Source organism: Gossypium hirsutum, chromosome A02 (genome assembly GCF_007990345.1).
Source record: "Gossypium hirsutum isolate 1008001.06 chromosome A02, Gossypium_hirsutum_v2.1, whole genome shotgun sequence".
Taxonomy (NCBI): Eukaryota; Viridiplantae; Streptophyta; class Magnoliopsida; order Malvales; family Malvaceae; genus Gossypium; species Gossypium hirsutum.
The window spans coordinates 6,473,511-6,491,210 of record NC_053425.1 but is presented as its reverse complement, the minus strand read 5'-3'; the positions used below and the strand labels follow the sequence as shown (position 1 = coordinate 6,491,210).

General features: G+C 32.4%; 1 protein-coding gene and 2 long non-coding RNA genes across 12 annotated transcripts; all 3 read right to left on the bottom strand.

Moving 5' to 3' along the window:
- Positions 1 to 1,910: 1,910 nt before the first annotated feature.
- LOC121215321 (uncharacterized) lies at positions 1,911 to 3,284 on the bottom strand. The gene is made up of 4 exons (XM_041089676.1): positions 2,684 to 3,284; positions 2,352 to 2,596; positions 2,077 to 2,272; positions 1,911 to 2,003 (listed from the first exon to the last, which is right to left on the bottom strand). The coding sequence occupies exons 1-4, from the start codon at positions 2,835 to 2,837 to the stop codon at positions 1,996 to 1,998; spliced, it is 603 nt and encodes a 200-aa protein (XP_040945610.1). The 5' UTR covers positions 2,838 to 3,284; the 3' UTR covers positions 1,911 to 1,995.
- A 281-nt stretch (positions 3,285 to 3,565) lies between these two features.
- Positions 3,566 to 9,025, bottom strand: LOC107949163 (uncharacterized). 10 transcript variants are annotated; one of them, XR_005911109.1, is made up of 7 exons: positions 8,510 to 9,025; positions 8,349 to 8,383; positions 6,911 to 7,796; positions 6,032 to 6,376; positions 5,772 to 5,890; positions 4,508 to 4,672; positions 3,566 to 3,608 (listed from the first exon to the last, which is right to left on the bottom strand). It is a non-coding gene; the product is annotated as an uncharacterized lncRNA (long non-coding RNA). The 10 variants fall into 10 exon arrangements; XR_001697637.2 differs by lacking the exon at positions 3,566 to 3,608 and adding an exon at positions 3,870 to 3,945; XR_005911110.1 differs by lacking the exon at positions 3,566 to 3,608 and adding an exon at positions 3,870 to 3,957 and having other exon boundaries at positions 7,562 to 7,637; positions 8,543 to 9,022.
- A 5,538-nt stretch (positions 9,026 to 14,563) lies between these two features.
- On the bottom strand, positions 14,564 to 17,319 carry LOC121215317 (uncharacterized). Its single transcript, XR_005911082.1, has 3 exons — positions 17,080 to 17,319; positions 16,880 to 16,957; positions 14,564 to 15,564 (listed from the first exon to the last, which is right to left on the bottom strand). It is a non-coding gene; the product is annotated as an uncharacterized lncRNA (long non-coding RNA).
- Between the last annotated feature and the right edge of the window lie 381 nt (positions 17,320 to 17,700).

The window sequence follows — 17,700 nt, the reverse complement described above, 5'->3', positions numbered from 1 at the left end:
GGTAATCTCACTTTATAATTTTTACTTTCGTCTAGGTGTATTGTTATATATTTATCGTTAAATTTTATCAAAAAAATTATCTCACCGAATACTATGCTTCACCCAAAGCCATAATCACATTAAACTCAATCACTTCAATAAATTTATTATCATTTATCATTAGCATATCCTAAATCACATCGCATCAAGTTACATAATCAACCTAGTAAAAACTTACATGGAATGACAACCTTCTTATTAAAAAAGAACATGTAACCTAAATATCTCCCTTAAAAACCTCTCCACTTCATGACTAGAGACACAAAACCACCAACTATGTACAACCCCCTCTTCTCTTCAACCTTAAATGCCATTTATGACTCTTGGTTTTTTGAGTGAGTTACTTCCAATATTTCAACACCACATTTTCACTACAGGAAAATACTTTTAGCGGCGCTTTTTTTAGCCTTTAGCGGCGCTTTTAGGCGCCACTAAAACTTTTAGCGGCGCTTTCTAAAACGCTGCAAAAAACGCCTCTATAGGTAACGCCACAAAAATTTGTGGCGTTTATTGGAAAAAAAAACCCGTTAAAGGTTAAGGCTTTTAGCGGTGTTTGTGGGAAAAACGCCGCTAAAGGTCAAGGCTTTTAGCGGCGTTTGTTGGAAAAGCGCCGCAAAAGGTCAAGGCTTTTAGCGGCGTTTGTGGGAAAAACGCCGCTAAAGGTCAAGACTTTTAGCGGCGTTCGTGGAAAAAACGCCGCAAAAGGTCAAGGCTTTTAGCGGCGTTTGCGGGAAAAGCGCCGCTAAAGGTCAAGGCTTTTAACGGCGCTTTTTCAACAAACGCCGCTAATTTTGGCAGATTTGTAATATTTTTTTTTCACCAATATCCAGCCCTTCATACATTAAAATCCAACCAAATACAACAAATATAATATAAAATGCAGCCAAAAATAGCAAATTTAACATAAAAAATACAACCAAAGACATTAATTCTAAATGATACTTCAAATTTAACTAAAGATATATGATATAATTAATAAAAAAAGTATAATTTAAAATATTTTTACAATAATGTTAAACGTGACAAAACTTAAAAACATTCTTACAATAAGAAAACTAATGTCTAAGACGACAGCTTTTGCGATTGTTGAAACATATACATCATCTGCTGAAGCTGTAGCTGGAGGTTATCGTACTTTTTGCTCTGTTCTGCTACCATCGCTCGTGCCTCTGCCTCTCTCGCTGCAGCCGCTGCCTCCCTCTCTGCTGCCTCCGCTTTAAGTTGTTGCTGGAGTTCTTTATATTTTCGTTGAACCTCGGCAATTTGCTCAACCGTGTTCGCTTGCATCTGAGCTATCTGATCTCAACCTCTGAACTTCAGCTTGAGCTTGACTTCCGGAAGGCATGTATTGCTGGGAGCCGGATCCAAAATATTGGGTCGAGGTAACACCAGATCCTTGAAATCGAACCCGACCGTACCTTTTAGGACCCAAAACTTCAGTGATAATTCTGTTATCAATGTTCTCAAGATTAACAGAACTATCACTCGAAGCAATCGCTTCATATTCCGCCTTCTTCTTCTTTAGTTTCTCCTAAAAAATCAATTAAATAGTTAGAAATGAAATATATAAATAAAAAGAAATGCAACATAACTTAACATTATTTAAAACTACTAATGATGAATTGAATTAAACAATTATAATTAAAGATTATAAATATTTAGAATAAATCAAATATTATTAAGTGAATATACCATAATTTCTCCAGCTTCAGATGTCATAGGAGATCCATCTTTCTTCCTATGCGTAATCTCAAAAAGTTGAAGGCGTCCAACTTTTTGTCCGGATTTGACTTCCTACAATATAGTAGTAAGAATATTATTTAATAATAGAAAGTTATTAATATTTGAAAGAATTAATAAATTCATAATACCTCGGCCTCAGCTACAGAAGCAAAACTTCTCGACCCTGCCGTGTGCGTGAATTTTTGTTTTTGCCTGCTGCTTGTTCTAACTCGCTCACGGTCCTACATAATAAAATTATTATTACGTATATAGTAAACACTATATATAAGAGTTTGGAAATACACAATACCTCACCTTTCTTTGAATTCCAAAATCTAACCGCATCTTCCCATTGATATCTCAGCATTCCTGGCGGAACATTTCTCAATTTTTCCTCGAAGCTTATGTCTTTCTTAAAATATTGTTTCTTTAAAGTGCTTTTATTGTCTCTCCATCTTTTACATAATGCCTTCTTGATATAATCATCGGAGACTTCTAAAGCAAATCTCTCCTAAAAAAAATAAGTTTAGAATGTAAATATAAATGAAACTTAAACCAAAGTATTATAAATTGCATTCACATTTTGTTACCTTAATATTAGCGAGAGCCTGGTTTTTGTTGCTATCAGGCATGTGATGCCATGATTCGTAGTTGATGGGAAACATATTTGTATTTCGTGCTAAAATGCCCAAATAGCCTGCTAAAAGTCGAGCTTCAGATCCAACAAGCTGACCATGAATATTTCTACTTACTTTAACACGCTCGACAGGATCTAAGTCGTATAAATCTTTAAGTAGCGTACGTCCTCGAACTCTGCGCGTCCCACCACTTTCAGCTGAAAAATGATATACTATTATTATATTAAAATTGACAAATAATTCAATAATAAAAGTCAACACATATAAAATGAACATAATATTACTTTGAAATTCTTCAGGCTCATCAAGTGTCTCCGGCACATTCGAAGATCCAACAACTGTCTGCTGTTCACTATTTCTTTCTTCCGAATTTGGAGTATTCTGGACAATACTTAAATCTCGTACTCTTCTTCTACGCATTTTTCCTGCAATACACATAAAATAATTAAAGTTTTAGTAATAAATTACAACAATAATAGTACATATAAAATAGTTAAATTATATAACATGACAAAGATTAAAATTATAATATTACATATAATTAAAAAATTGTAAAATCTTACTACATCATTATTCGTAAATATCTTCATCCACATCATGTCGAACCCATTGATGTTGTGTATTAGTACTAGGGATATTTTCATCTAAGTTTTGTTCTGGAAAAGGTAATGTTTCTGATCTTTCGATGATGTCATCTCTACTTCCATTACCCATTTCAAACAATTCTCTAGGGGTGTTCCAGAGTACAACATACCAACCCTCATCAGTTGAATCTTTCGAATAAAAAACTTGTTTCACTTGAGAGGAAAATACATATGGCTCGTCTATTAATTGTTGTCCAGTGTGAATCAAGCGAGAGAAATTCAACATTGTAAAACCAAATTGATCTTCTTTAATTCCTCGAGCAGTATTAACATCAGCCCAATCACACAAGACAACTTTCCATCTGCCATAGTAATCCAACTCAATAATGTCGGTAAGAAATCCGTAATACTCCACATTACCCTCAACCGAATTACTGTCCCTGGCACTAGCATAACTTGTAATTGAAGAATTAACAACTCCACAATTTTGAGTTCTCATTCTCTTACGATACTTTGTATGAAATCTGTATCCATTGATGAGGAAGGCACTATATCTTTTTATTATTCTGTTCGGACCTTGGGAAAGCCATTTAACTGCTCCATTGACGTCCTTTCCACTCCAAACCTATTGAATCGAAAGTAAATTGAATAATTAACTAAATTTCAGGATTATATGTAACTTATTAACTTTAGTTACATACCGTTTGACTTAACCATTCATGAAAAGATTCTGTGAATAACTTATTAATCTCTCAATATTGCAATCTTCGAGAGCGTGCACGAGATCTCAAAATTTGTTTGTACTCACTATGTTAAAAACAAGTGTATTTGGTTAGAAGATAAACAAATCAAAACGACAAATATGTGAGGAAATTTTAGAACTTACTTGCGTAACGGTTCAACTAAATCGTGGTGAAAAAGTACATATCGATGTGCTTGTATCCACGATATATCATCTAATTCTGCAATTTCCACTACAGCAAAGTTGACTTTTAGCGGCATTTTTTTAGACCTTTAGCGGTGCTTTTAAGTGCCACTAAAACTATTTGAAAAATACCTCTGTTTCCGCCGCCGCTAAAGTTTGCGGCGTTTATTTGAAAAAAACGCCGCTAAAGATCATGACCTTTAGCGGCGCTTTTCCCACAAACGCTGCTAAATGTCATGAAATTCAAAAAAAAATTTATAAAATGTTATAAAAGTCGTGAAAAATATAAAAAATTTAAAATTCATTATCAAAATATTGAATGATATAAATATAAAAATTTTCTATTAAAATTTTAACTTTAAAACTAAATACAAAAATTAATGAATTTAAATTTAGAATTTAAAATAATAAATTAATAACATAATTAAAATCCAAAAGTTAGAACTCAAGTTATCTTAAATATTAAAATAAAAATAAAAATTTAGAATCAAAACTAAAATAAATAATAAAAACTAGATTAAATATAAAAATATCAATAAAATAAGACATTATAATGAAGTTACTTAAATGAAATAAGGAAATGTATTAGATTTGACGACCTTTTCTCTCCACCCTTTCTGACGAGCTCTTATTTCCCAAATTGCTGTTAATTTCATTTGAGCCGATAGTGCTTCTTCAGCTTTCTCCCGTACTTCTTCGCACGTGTCCATACCCGAATTGCATTTGTCCGCTTCCTTTTGATATTGTGATGCTAACTTCTTAGCCTCGAGTAAAAAAAAATTTATGTAAAAAATTATAACAATTAAGCATTAGTGACATACAATTAACGATTAAAATAAAATAAAACATATATGTAACAAATAAATAGTTGGTCAGAAAAAGTTGTAAAAAATGAAAAATGGCATTTGCAATCAATCTTAAAATTAGAGGTGATCTAAAAGGCATAGAAAATCAAATGTAAAATTTCTTTGTATTAAGTTACTTTGTCCCATTTTCCAATAAATACATCCATCCATGACAGAGAAACAGGAAACTGACCTGTAAAGGAAGCATTGCTCAGTCATGCATTAATTAAAGATAGAACCATATAATTAGCTTAATTCTGCTGGGCAAAATTGCCAAAGATCAGATAATTAACATTTCCAAATACCCGATTGCCATCTTTAATAAAAATGGAAACTTGGAACTTTGCAGGGCAAGTAGCATAGAGAATGCTAATACAAAGCAACAAACATAATAGAAAGAAAGGCTAACAACAGCTTGCCATGCATGTAAGCATTCATAAAACAGGCATGAGTTTCAACTTTCAATAAATAGCTGCATAACTACCAAGCAAAACCCCATAGCCAAGGAAATGCATAAAAAAACATGACAACTGGGACAAGTGGCTTTGGCAAAAAAAGAAAAAAAGAAAATGCAAAACAAAGGAACTAATAGCATAACAAGGGACAAAGAATTGATTGACACTACTATCATCTAATAATTCAAAATGAAAGACATAAATGTAGAAATTCGACATTAAAGGACATAAATGCAATGTTAAAGAAATTGGACCACAGGTTAAACCAGTTGGTTTGATTGTTTCTTATTTTATTTTTTATGTTTAAAAATTAATTTAATGTAAAATAAATAGTTAATATAATTAATAGTTAACAATAATATGCATTTACCTTAATGGCATGGTCTTTAATTTAAGAAAAAGGGAAAAAAAATAATTGGTTTTTTACCTGTTCAATAAATAATGGCATGGTCTGTTTCATATTTTGTATATACTATATGGTATTACAGTGTTCTAGCCTCTAAAACCCTCCACTATATAAACATAATAAGGACAAAAAGAAAACGCAAGAAAAAGATAAAAACCTTTTGTAATGTAATTCCAGCAGCTTCTCTTCTCTTTCCCGTTGCTTTTTCAGCTCAACCTCTGCCCATTTTTGCTGCTGCTTCAGCAGCTAAGATTTGAGCTTCAATCTTTGCCTTTTCTGTGAAGGTTCAATCATCATCTATAAGATCTCATAGCAGTAGACATATTTAAATTAAACTAATAAAAACAACGAATTAAAACATTATAATTAAATATTATAAATATTTATAATGAATCAATTTTTATTAAGTAAATATACCATAATTTCGTATCTCTTTATCAGCCTGATCAAGTTTGGCTTTTATAGCCGGATCTTCGTAGAAGCGATACCTAATAAAATGAAAAGAGTGGATCTGCTTAGGTGCAGGCTACTCGTTGACCACATCCTTCGGAAAGTGGGGATCAAATGCACCATTCTCTTCTTCCTTATCTGGTTCCTCACTATGTGAATCAACTTCAATGGGGTTATTATAAACTGGATCTTTATCCAGTTTCCCATTTTCATGAAGAAATGATTTGTCTACTTCAGTCACTTTGTCAATAGACAATTGTGCCAAGTCTGAGTCAACAACCTCAACACCCATTAAACACAAATTTGAGCTACCTGAAAACATCCAAAAGCAAAGATTATGATACCATGTCATATAACAACAAATATATATATAAAAATTATTTCATTCATAAAATAAAAATTTTAAAACCAGACACCTGATAGACATGTATAAAACAATATATATTAAAAATAAATAATTTTTAAAGAACAGTGTAGCCAATACAGTTTGAAATGGTGCAATCTAAAGCCATTCCTTTAGCTAGTATTCTCATTAATCAAATCAAAAGAGTGAACAAACAGTAGAATTGCAAAAATAGATGTAAATATTCTAAATAAATGATCAACTATAACGGAAAAAACCAATAATCAGATAAAATCCAGATCAAAAACTAAATTATAAGTACATTAGCTGATGCTACAACAAAAGATCAAGCCTTTTATCCATCAAGATAATTAACATGCAAAATCATATGAAACTAATAGAAAAGAAAAAAAACCCAGAAATTTACAAACATGAGATAAAATGAAAAACAAAAAACCCTGAAACAAAAACATGAGAAATGAAAGAAAAACTATATGATTAACCTTTTAGAGAGATTATTAAGAGGTGAAAGACCCTTTTTGTGGAGTAAAAGGGTGTAAAGAAAATATAGAAGAGAGTTTGGAAATAAAGGAGAAATGGGGTCAAATCTCAGTTTTGTTTCTCTCCAATTTCAGTTCTTCTTCATCACTAGAAAGAGAATCGTACGAAAAGGAAGGAATTTCTGAAAGGGAAAGATTTTAGCTTTATATTAATGCTTGTCTTCTAGAGAGAGAAATTCAACAGATTGAACTTTTTTAAGGTAATTCAAAAATAACAAATTGATTATGATTTTAAATACTGATTAGTATTTTTTTTAAATATAAAAAAAATATTTTATACAATGGAACTGGTTGGTCTTAAAAAATAAGGGCATAAATTTTCAGCAGCAGGATCAAGGTTCACAATATGTATTGACCGTCCAAGGGTTTCACAATGCTGGCACAGACTAAAGCAGTAGGTTGACTGGCTCCAAAAACACAGATACTCACTTTACGACGCAATTATACATCATGATGTAAATAAAAACTCATTTACTAAGCAGACCAAAAACAAACGATGATTTTATTTCCCCATTCTACAAAAGACACTGGAAAATACAGGGAAGATAGACCCCATCTCAAGCCTTAAACAGAATAATCGATAGACTAGCACACCTTTCCACTGCCTGCAGGACCAATAACCAGTTGTGCATATCCCATTACAGCGTTCCACACCAGTCAAATTGCTTTACTGACTCAGAATGAACAGATTGAATTGAAGATGCGCAAAGACGCCACAACCGCGACAGTAATATATGCAGTACACCACACACCGACAGTAAACAACAAATTCAAGAAACTAGAGTGGCCCATATACAATGGCAATAAAGATACTCAAACATCAACTAACCTGATTTGTCAATATCAAAGAACAAAAAAAAAACGGAATTAAATGTTATTTACATTATGCATAAAACAGGGAAAAATGCCATCCTCAGCTTTCAGTATCTATAGCAATGTTGATAAAACAACTTAAACATAAACTCAATAGAGGAAATAAGCAGATGAGAATGCTGTAGTGAGTACTTAAACACTGATCGATACAAATGAAACCAGCTTTATCCAGTTTTATTGTATGAATACTAAGCCAACAAATAATTATTTTAAAAAAACCCAAAAAAATGAAGTGTAAATTAACGTCATATTTGACAACCCATTATTAAGAAAGAAAAACAGAAACAAATTTGGACTAAATTTCTTCATGTAGGAATTTTGATCATCCAAAGAACAGTAACATAATCTAAAGAAGCAAACATGCAAATAGTTTCTCATAAAAAGAACCCCAAATTAAAAAAAAAACGAAAAGGAGCTATTATTAGGATCAAAATCATTAGATTACATGACTATTCCAAATTCTCAATGCAACCAGAAAGAAGTTAACCAAGCAGCAAATGAGACCCACCTATTTTGGCTACCTTCCAAAAGAAACCATGAAACCTGTCAAACAAGCATATTACACCAAATTAGCTCCAATTCTCAACACTTCCTACCAATAATTTCTGATTCCAAAGTAGAAGCTATAAATACTAGAAACAAAAACGTTAATATAACCAGTTTAGATACCAAAAAGAAAAGACAAAGAAGGCCAAGATTAACTGGAGTTATGCAACTTTAATTAATCCCATCGTTAACTGGAGCTATGGTATAACAAAGAGGGCCAGAGCAAGTAAAAGGAGAATGAAAGCAACTCTTTGATCAATGGCAGTACTATCGTTGGACGGAAGTGGTGCAAGCGATGAACCCATCTTCACTACTAGGCGTCACTGGCTCTTTCTTCTCAGCCGAATCTCGACCAGATTTCCTAGAACTCCCCTTTCTACTACTACCTTTGACATTTTTAGTCCCTTCATCTTCACTCTCTTCTTCTTCCTCCTCCCCCGTCTTCTCTTCCTCTTCTTCTTTTTCTTCTTCCTCGTTCTCATTCTCTTCAATATCTATTTGTTTCTCCCAAAACCCTAACAGATCGATAGAAAAGAGTAGCTATGGTGGGTGAATTCAAATTTTGAGAGTAAAAGGAGTATTTGGGGATTTGGTTAATGAGCGGGTAAACAAATTGGATGAGCGGGATTTTGCTTTTTTTTTATAAAAAATAATGGCTTTTGTGGCCTTTTTTAAAAAAACGCCAGTAATTCTTTAATTTTTTGCGGCTTTTCCACTAAAAACGCTACTATTGTTCAATTTTAATTTTTTTATTTTTAACATATTTTTTTCTATTTTTTTTCTTTCAAAATTTTTGGTTTGAAATTATCATTTTTTAGATTTTTTTAAATTTTGAATATTAAACTTTTTAACTGAAATATGGACTAAAATTTTAAATTTTAAATATTAAATTTTTAAGTTTTTTATTCTTGATTTAATCATAGAGATTTTAAAAAATAAATACATTAATATATTTTTATATTGAATAAATATAAATATTTATGTATGCAATATATAAATATAAAATGATGTTATATCAATAATTGTGTTAATAATTTATAAGAACTAGATTAAATTAAAGTTCATATATACAATTGCACCATGATCCCCATATTTATCCCTAAACACTGAAAACTAAACCCTAAATCATAAGTCTTAAACTATAAACTCTAAACTATAAATATAATTAACTCAATATTTTAAAATTAATACTCTTTTTTATAATTATATAATAAAATATTTATCATATAAATTAAAAAATACTAATTAATTTAAACCCTAAATTCCTAATCCCTAAACCATAAATCCTAAAACATAAACACTGAATCATGAACCCTTAACCCTTAACCTCTAACCCCTAACCCCTAACACCTAACACCTAACACCTAAACCTTAAACCCCAACCCTTAAAACACACTTAAACCATAATCCCTAAACCTTAAAATAGTAACTCATAAACATTAAACCATTAACCATATATCGTAAACCCTAAACTATAATGCTAATTAGTTCAATATTTTAAAATTAATACAATCTCTTTTACAATTATATAAGAAAATATTTAACATATAAATTAAAAATAATTTGTCATATACCAAAAATAATTACGGGGTATTGACTGGAAGGCTGGTGGAAGGGGTGAATCTTGGGGATTTCAAATCGGGGAAAAATCGTTAGGGATTTGGGATGTCGAATTCAGGAATGGGTGATAATACTTTAGGGATTTAGGATGAGGAAAAAGGGGGAAATAGAAATGGGAAAAAAGGGGAAAATGATAGATGGGATTACGGGATATTGACAGGAAGGCTGGTGGGAGGGGTGAATCTTGGCGGTGGGAGGGTTTAGGGTTTTAGGGGATATAATTCAGTGTTTAGGGATTTTAAGGTTTAAGGGTTTACTCTTTTAAGAGTTATAGATTAGTGTTTATGATATTTTTTGGGTTTAAGATTTAAGGGTTATATGACTTTTAGCGGTGTTTTACCAAAAGCGCCGCTAATGCTCTGGTTTTTAGCGGCGTTTTACCAAAAGCGCCGCTATTTCTCTATTTTTAGTGGCGTTTTAACAAAAAACGCCGGTATTACTCCGTTTTTAACGGCGTTTTTGGTAAAACGCCGCTATTGCTCTGTGTTTTACAATTTTTGCGGCGTTTTTTGATTAAACGCCGCTAAAAATGCTGCTAAAGCCCTATTTTCCTGTAGTGTTCAACTTTGCCGATTGGTTCTCCATAACTTTGGAATAAATAAGTTTCGGCCAAGTTATGATCATTGAGCCCAGTATTTCTATTTGGTCTATTCAATCGTGTTTCAACATCTTCTAAATATCTAGAACAGAATGTCATGCACTCCTCTACCAAGTAGCCTTCAGCAATTGATCCTTCTGGATAACGCTTATTGCGACAATAAGATTTCAATTTGCTTAGGAACCTAAACACGATATACAATATTTATCAAAAGTTGTAACTAAATGTATAGACGCTAATAAATAAATACTTGACAAATAAATTAGCACATTTCTATTGGATACATCCATCGATAAAAAACCGGTCCACCAAGTATTGCTTCGTGAGGGAGATGGATTACCAAGTGCACCATAATAGTGAAGAAGGAATGTGGAAAGATCTTCTCCAAATTGCATAAAGTCAAAGCAGCTCGATCCTGTACTTTCTTAAGTTCTTCAACATCCAAAACTTTGCCACAAATAGCTTTCATTATATTGGATAGTTCAATTATACAGGACGTCACATTTTTTGACATGCAGCACCGTAAAGCAACTGGGAGTAAATCTTGCATTAAGATGTGGTAATCATGTGATTTTAATGAATATAATCTTCGATCTTTAAGACTCACACATCGAGATATATTTGACGCATACGCATCTGGGACCTTTATATCCTTCAACACCATACAAAACACCTCTTTCTCTTCCTTTGACATTGAAAAAATAGAAGGCGGCAACCGATATTTCCTATTCGGAAGTACTTGAGGATGAAGATCACGCCGAATTCTCATGTCAACTAAATCAAGTCGACTCTGAAGATTGTCTTTTAATTTTCCATCGACATTCAAAATTGTCCCAATTATGTTCTCATAAACATTCTCCTCAATATGCATGACATCAAGATTGTGGCGTAAAATATTATGCTCCCAATAAGGTAACTCAAAAAAAATACTTCTTTTTTTTCCACAAGTCTGCCTCATTAGGATCATCCTTTTCGTCAGATTCATCATCAGATTCATCCCTCGATATTCTCTTTGATTTCGTGTTAGGTGGTTGATTCATCTTCCCATAACTAAAGTTGATATATTTTAACATAAACAAGATTTCAGATCCAACGGTCTGCTGAGGAGCTCCTCTGTACTCTTCAGTACCGTCAAATAGAGTCCTCTGAAATCTAAATTTATGATTTCCATCTAACCACCGACGATGGCCCATGTAAGAGAACTTCTTCCCATTGTACAACCACTTCGAACAAGTTTGCGCAGCACAACAAGGACAAGCATAACGTCCTTTAGTACTCCAACCCGATAAATTAGCATAAGCCGAGAAATCATTAATTGTCCACAATAAAGCTGCACGTAAATAAAAGTTCTCTTTTCTTAATACATCATATGTCTCAACACCCGACCATAATTGTTTTAACTCTTCAATAAGTGGCTGCAAATAGATGTCAATATCATTTCCAGGACCTTTCTCTCCAGGAATAATCATTGATAAAATATACGAATATTGCTTCATGCAAATCCATGGAGGCAAATTGTAAGGAACAAGCACCACAGGCCAAGTACTGTACGAAGTACTCATGATTTTAAATGGATTAAAGCCGTCAGCTGCTAGCCCAAGCCTCACATTTCGAGGATCGCTTGCAAAGCTTGAAAATTTCAAGTCAAATGATTTCCAAGCTAAATAATCCACAGGATGTCTTAATAATCCATCATCGGTCCGTTGATCATTATGCCACCTCATAGATTCGGCCGTCTTTGACGACATGAAAAGCCTTTGAAGTCTTGGTATTAGGGGAAAGTATCGCAAAACCTTGACTGGCTTCTTTCTTAACTGTGCCCCACCTTCATCCGCATTCACATCTTCTGTATTCCCATTCATCCAACGAGACTTGCCGCAAATATTACAACACTGTTGGTTCTTCTGATCACCCCAGTACAACATGCAGTCATTTGGGCAACTATGAATTTTATCGTACCCAAGGCCCAAATCTTTTATTAGTCTCTTCATATCTTGACAAGACTGGGGGATTTTTGCAAAAGGAAACATCTCTCTCAGAAACTGTAGCAGCATTGTAAAAGAATTTCCAGTCCACCCTCCCAAACATTTTAAGTGAAATAAACGAATGCAAAAGGACAATTTCGAATATTTTGATCCCTCGTAAAGTGCTTCGTTCATTTCATTAAGTAAATTGTAGAACTTCGCCGCTTCTTCATTTGGCTCCTCATAAGGTGCACTTGTTCCCGTTTCGCCAAAAATATTTCCACCAATATTACAATCATCGGATGCAATAAAGTCAGGTGGAAACGATTGCTCACCATGACTATGTATATTAAATGCATCCCGCAACATACCTTCCATGTCATCTTGTCTAACATACTGATGGTAATCAGTATCAGGATAAGTCGGATTAATCGTTGAAGAAGTTCCACTAGATGCACACTCTCCATGGAAAATCTATTTTTTTATACCCCCGAATAAAGCCGTCAACAATTAAATGTTCGTAGACAACTTCACGAGTATGCCAATTGATGTTGCCACACTTCTTACACGGGCAAAGAATCATATTCTCTTGGCTTGCATTTTGAAATGCAAAATTCATAAAAGTTTGTACTCCATTTCGATAGGCGTTGCTTACCCTTGACAATTTCATCCAACTCCTATCCATTTCGTAGTTCTTGAATTCTAAAGTTGACAATAAATTACACAGGTAAGCTGTTTATTATGTAAGTCTTGATATGATATATTTTTATGTTTTATGTAAGTTATGTAGATTATGTAAGTTATGAAATTTGAACTTTAAACTATATGCTTTTAAGGAAATTATTAGATTACACTACATGTATTAGTTAAGTTATGTAAGTTGTTATGTACGTTATGTGAGTTATGTAAATTATGTAAGTTATGTGAGTTATGTAAGTTGTTATGTAAATTATGTAAGTTATATGAGTTATGTAAGTTGTTATGTAAATTATGTAAGTAATGATCAATATTAATACTATTTTGATAAAATTAGTTATAACTTTTAAAGACATTTAAAATTATTAAATATTAAAATCAAACATTATTAATATAAAAAATAGTAATTTGAATATAGTAATTTTTTAATATTCATCATATGTGGCGTTGTTACACCTAGGGAGGATCCATTATATCTTACAGCTCGATATAAGGCAACCCGTCAGGTTTCCAGCCTATATACTTTGAATCTTTAAAATATTTAAAAAAATGTTGGAGAGAAGGTCAGCTATTGTTGTAATTTTAATGGACAAGCAAGCTACATGGTAATAAATATTCAATAGTAAATGAGCTCGATAGAACTTTTTTCAAGTCTTTTTGAATTTTTTAAGATTCATCATACGTGGCGTTGTTACACCTAGGGAGGATCCATTATATGTTACAGCTCGATATAAGGCAACCCGTCAGGTTTCCAGCCTATATACTTTGAATCTTTAAAATATTTAAAAAAATGCTGGAGAGAAGGTCAGCTATTGTTGTAATTTTAATGGACAAGCAAGCTACATGGTAATAAATATTCAATAGTAAATGAGCTCGATAGAACTTTTTTCAAGTCTTTTTGAATTTTTTAAGATTCATCATACGTGGCGTTGTTACACCTAGGGAGGATCCATTATATGTTACAGCTCGATATAAGGCAACCCGTCAGGTTTCCAGCCTATATACTTTGAATCTTTAAAATATTTAAAAAAGGTTGGAGAGAAGGTCAGCTATTGTTGTAATTTTAATGGACAAGCAAGCTACATGGTAATAAAATTAATTCATACTTATTCATACTTAAGAACATACGCATTGGAACCAGTAGCAATGAGAAGAAGATACGCATTGGAACTAGTAGCAAAGAGATCCAAAGGATAACCAGAATAAGCAAATTAAAAAAATTAAAGACAACATAACAAGTCTCTAAGGATAAACAGCATAAGCAAATTAAAAAATAATAATCAAAGGACAGACTTGAAATAAGTTAAAAACATGATCCATTAATGGTCCATTAAAAAACAAGTTAAAAACAAATTTAACAAATTAAATATACATACCTATTTGAAATTGTAATTACCTTGTAATTAGCTCATGGAATACATACCAAATATAATCTCCTAGAAATAAAGATTTAGCAAATTAAATAAAAAAATAATCTGACTCAAATATGCCTTTCAATAACATTATAGCATCAACCTAAATTATTAAATTGGTTGAGCTACGGTAACACCCTCAGCTTCCTAACAACACTTTTGCCGGTTCACTCTAGTTCAAAATTTATTAAAAAAAGGTAAATATTTAAAGGATCCTCACTACAGTAATGGCATCCTCCAGTCTAATTATCATCGAGATTCAAATTTAAGAAGAGCTACTAAATCACTAACATAGATACTTGGAATTGCGATGTGTTTGGTAGAATATATTAAAAAATAAAAAAGAAAAAAAAACTCATCGCAATCTAAGCTTTATTGTCGAAAACTAGGTTCAAATGTGTTTCTCGATTAGTTCTTGAATTTTTTGTCACTAGAACTAAAAAAAGATAAATATGTTTATAAAGGAAATAATATTTAATCTTTTTTTGGATATTTTAGTTAAAAATTATATCGTGCCACAAAATGATTGGTTAAGGGAATTTCTTTAACAACAGAATAAAATGGGTAAGTGGTATAGTTTAAGTACCACTTATGACAACAAAAAAGTTTAAATATCAATTTGGGAAAATAAGTATAGTTTAGTTATCATTTTGTGATTTAAGTATATATATTTTTATATAAAAAAAATAAAATGAAAAAAAAACACTTAAAACAAGTGAATTAATCATTATTCAATTGAGTTAAATCCATTTAACTCATCACAGAAGTCTAGGGTAATATGCTGGCAAATGGATAACCCCAATGTCATGATGTACGAATGGATAGCCCCACCTTCTTTCTTTTCCAGCCGACAAGCAATTAATCCGACACAGATGTCACTGTAATATACTGAGGTAGCATGCAAAAGAGTGATTGTTAGAACAAAATACTAATTTTTGGATAACACGGGCTATTCTCCAACTTACTCTCATCAGGTCTCAACTCATGTAATAGCTATGTATAACAATCACATCATCTGTTACGTGAATATGCATGCGTCACCACAAACAATTTATTCTGAGCCATCAAATTGAATAAAAAATAATTAATTACAGCTTTCTAACCATCAATGTGTAACATAGTAATTGATATCATATGATGAAGCCACTATGACAGAGACATTACAAACATGCTCTGCACATTCATAAGATCATAGAGTTGCTCCAAACTTCAATTGAGTGTATTTCTTAGAGCATGACTTGAGGATTAAGGAGAAAATAAAACAAATATGCAGTTACCAAGACAGAAGGAAACGATAAGATAACTTCTCTCCAAAAAGTAACAGGTTTTGAAATTTCTACAGTTTCTGTGAAAAGATATAGACCATCAAGCTCAATAGGTGCCCTCCAATGCAAGGCAACAAATTTCAGAATCAGGAAGTCTTTAGCCAGGGTTTTTATGACTCTAAAGTTCGCCAGAAAACTTCAGGGATAGCTACTACCCACTATTTAACAGTGTAAAAGCAATGCAGGATAAGGAAGGACGTATTAACGTTACACAATATGCAGAAGATCATGGAAGAAAAGGTGACTGGACCAGCTAAGATTGGTAACATAAATATTTGAGTGTAAGGCAGCACAAGCACAACAGCAGAAGCAAAGAGTGTTTTTGAGGCATGTTTTCATGAGGATGACTGGTGACACGCATTTTTAGAGTTTAATAAGCCCTGAATATTGACCATTGAAACCAAAACACAATAAAAAGAGCAAGCAATTCAATATAGGTCGGGTTATCTAACCTAAACTATCTAATCCAACAAGGAATTGCTTCTACCAATGATCACATGAGAAGACACTAAACTGATAACCGAAAACATGTTTACGGTATTGAAACATCAAGGATAAAGTTTCTAGTCTTGGAGAATCTATACATATTAAAGTTTTTTTCCAATCATGTGTAATCAAATGCCAATATAAATCAAACTAGCCCATAAAAGGCCATCAATCTTCCGACTCAAAGAACCAAAAAGCCAAAATCAAACGCAAAAGTCAAAACCAACAAAATAAATTCCCATAATAGGAAACTAACTACATACGCAGAGGGAAAGAGAACAATAATAAAATTCCCAATAGATGGCATATACTAAAGAACACAAAAGAAAAAAAATATATAAATGTCAGCATGCTAAAGTCTAGGGTTCAAAAGAACAAGTAAATGAGAGTACCTTGATTTGATGGACTCGCCAAAGGTAGCCTTCAATCGGGTTTGATTTCAAAATGAAATCCCTTAATCTTTCTGCTTGCTGCAAAAATAAAACAGAAGTGAAATCGAAGTCGAAATGAAATAAAAAATAAACGGCTTGCTTGCTGCAATGAAATCAAAATGAAAGAATGAGCTTTGGGTTTGATTAGAAAATTATAATACCTGTCGATCGAAAAGAGAGAGTGAGACAACAAATGGGTTTGATTTGGGGAAATTTTAGGGTTTTGGGGGAACTATGATTTGGGAAAAATGAGGGTTTCGGGTTTGCAATGGGGTGAAATGGCTTAGTCTGAGAAAGGCTGAGAAAGAAAAGGGAATTGGGAAAGAAAAGGGAATCGGGGGAGAGAAATAGAAGGTAGAGGCTGAGAATGGCTGAGAAAGAAAGTGGAATCGGGAAAGAAGGGAATTGGGGGGGGGGGGGGAGAAATAAAACGGCGTCGTTTCAATCAAAACTAAAATTTAGCCGCGTATTTTATCAAAACGGTACGTTTTATTTAAAATAAATTACTTTTTGCGGCGTTTGTATCATAAACGCTGCTATTGATTGCCTTTTGCGGCGTTTTTATATAAACGCCGCTATTGTTTGTCTTTTGCGGCATTTTTATCATAAACGCCGCTAATGTTTGATTTTTTTATAATTTTTATATTGAATTTTTATATCTTTTATATTAATTTTAAATAATTTTTTTAAAAAATTTAAGTAATATTTAAAATAATTAGATTAAATTTTAATTTTTTTTATATATTTTTATATATCAAATTGTTTAGATTAAATATTTTTAA

Excerpts from the sequence above, each read along its gene's own strand:
- LOC121215321 (XM_041089676.1), bottom strand. The coding sequence starts at position 2,837 with ATGTGTATTGCAGGAAAAATGCGTAGAAGAAGAGTACGAGATTTAAGT. Across the intron at positions 2,597-2,683 it reads TGAGCCTGAAGAATTTCAAA|CTGAAAGTGGTGGGACGCGC; the intron begins GTAATATTATGT and ends ATCATTTTTCAG. Across the intron at positions 2,273-2,351 it reads AGGCTCTCGCTAATATTAAG|GAGAGATTTGCTTTAGAAGT; the intron begins GTAACAAAATGT and ends TATTTTTTTTAG.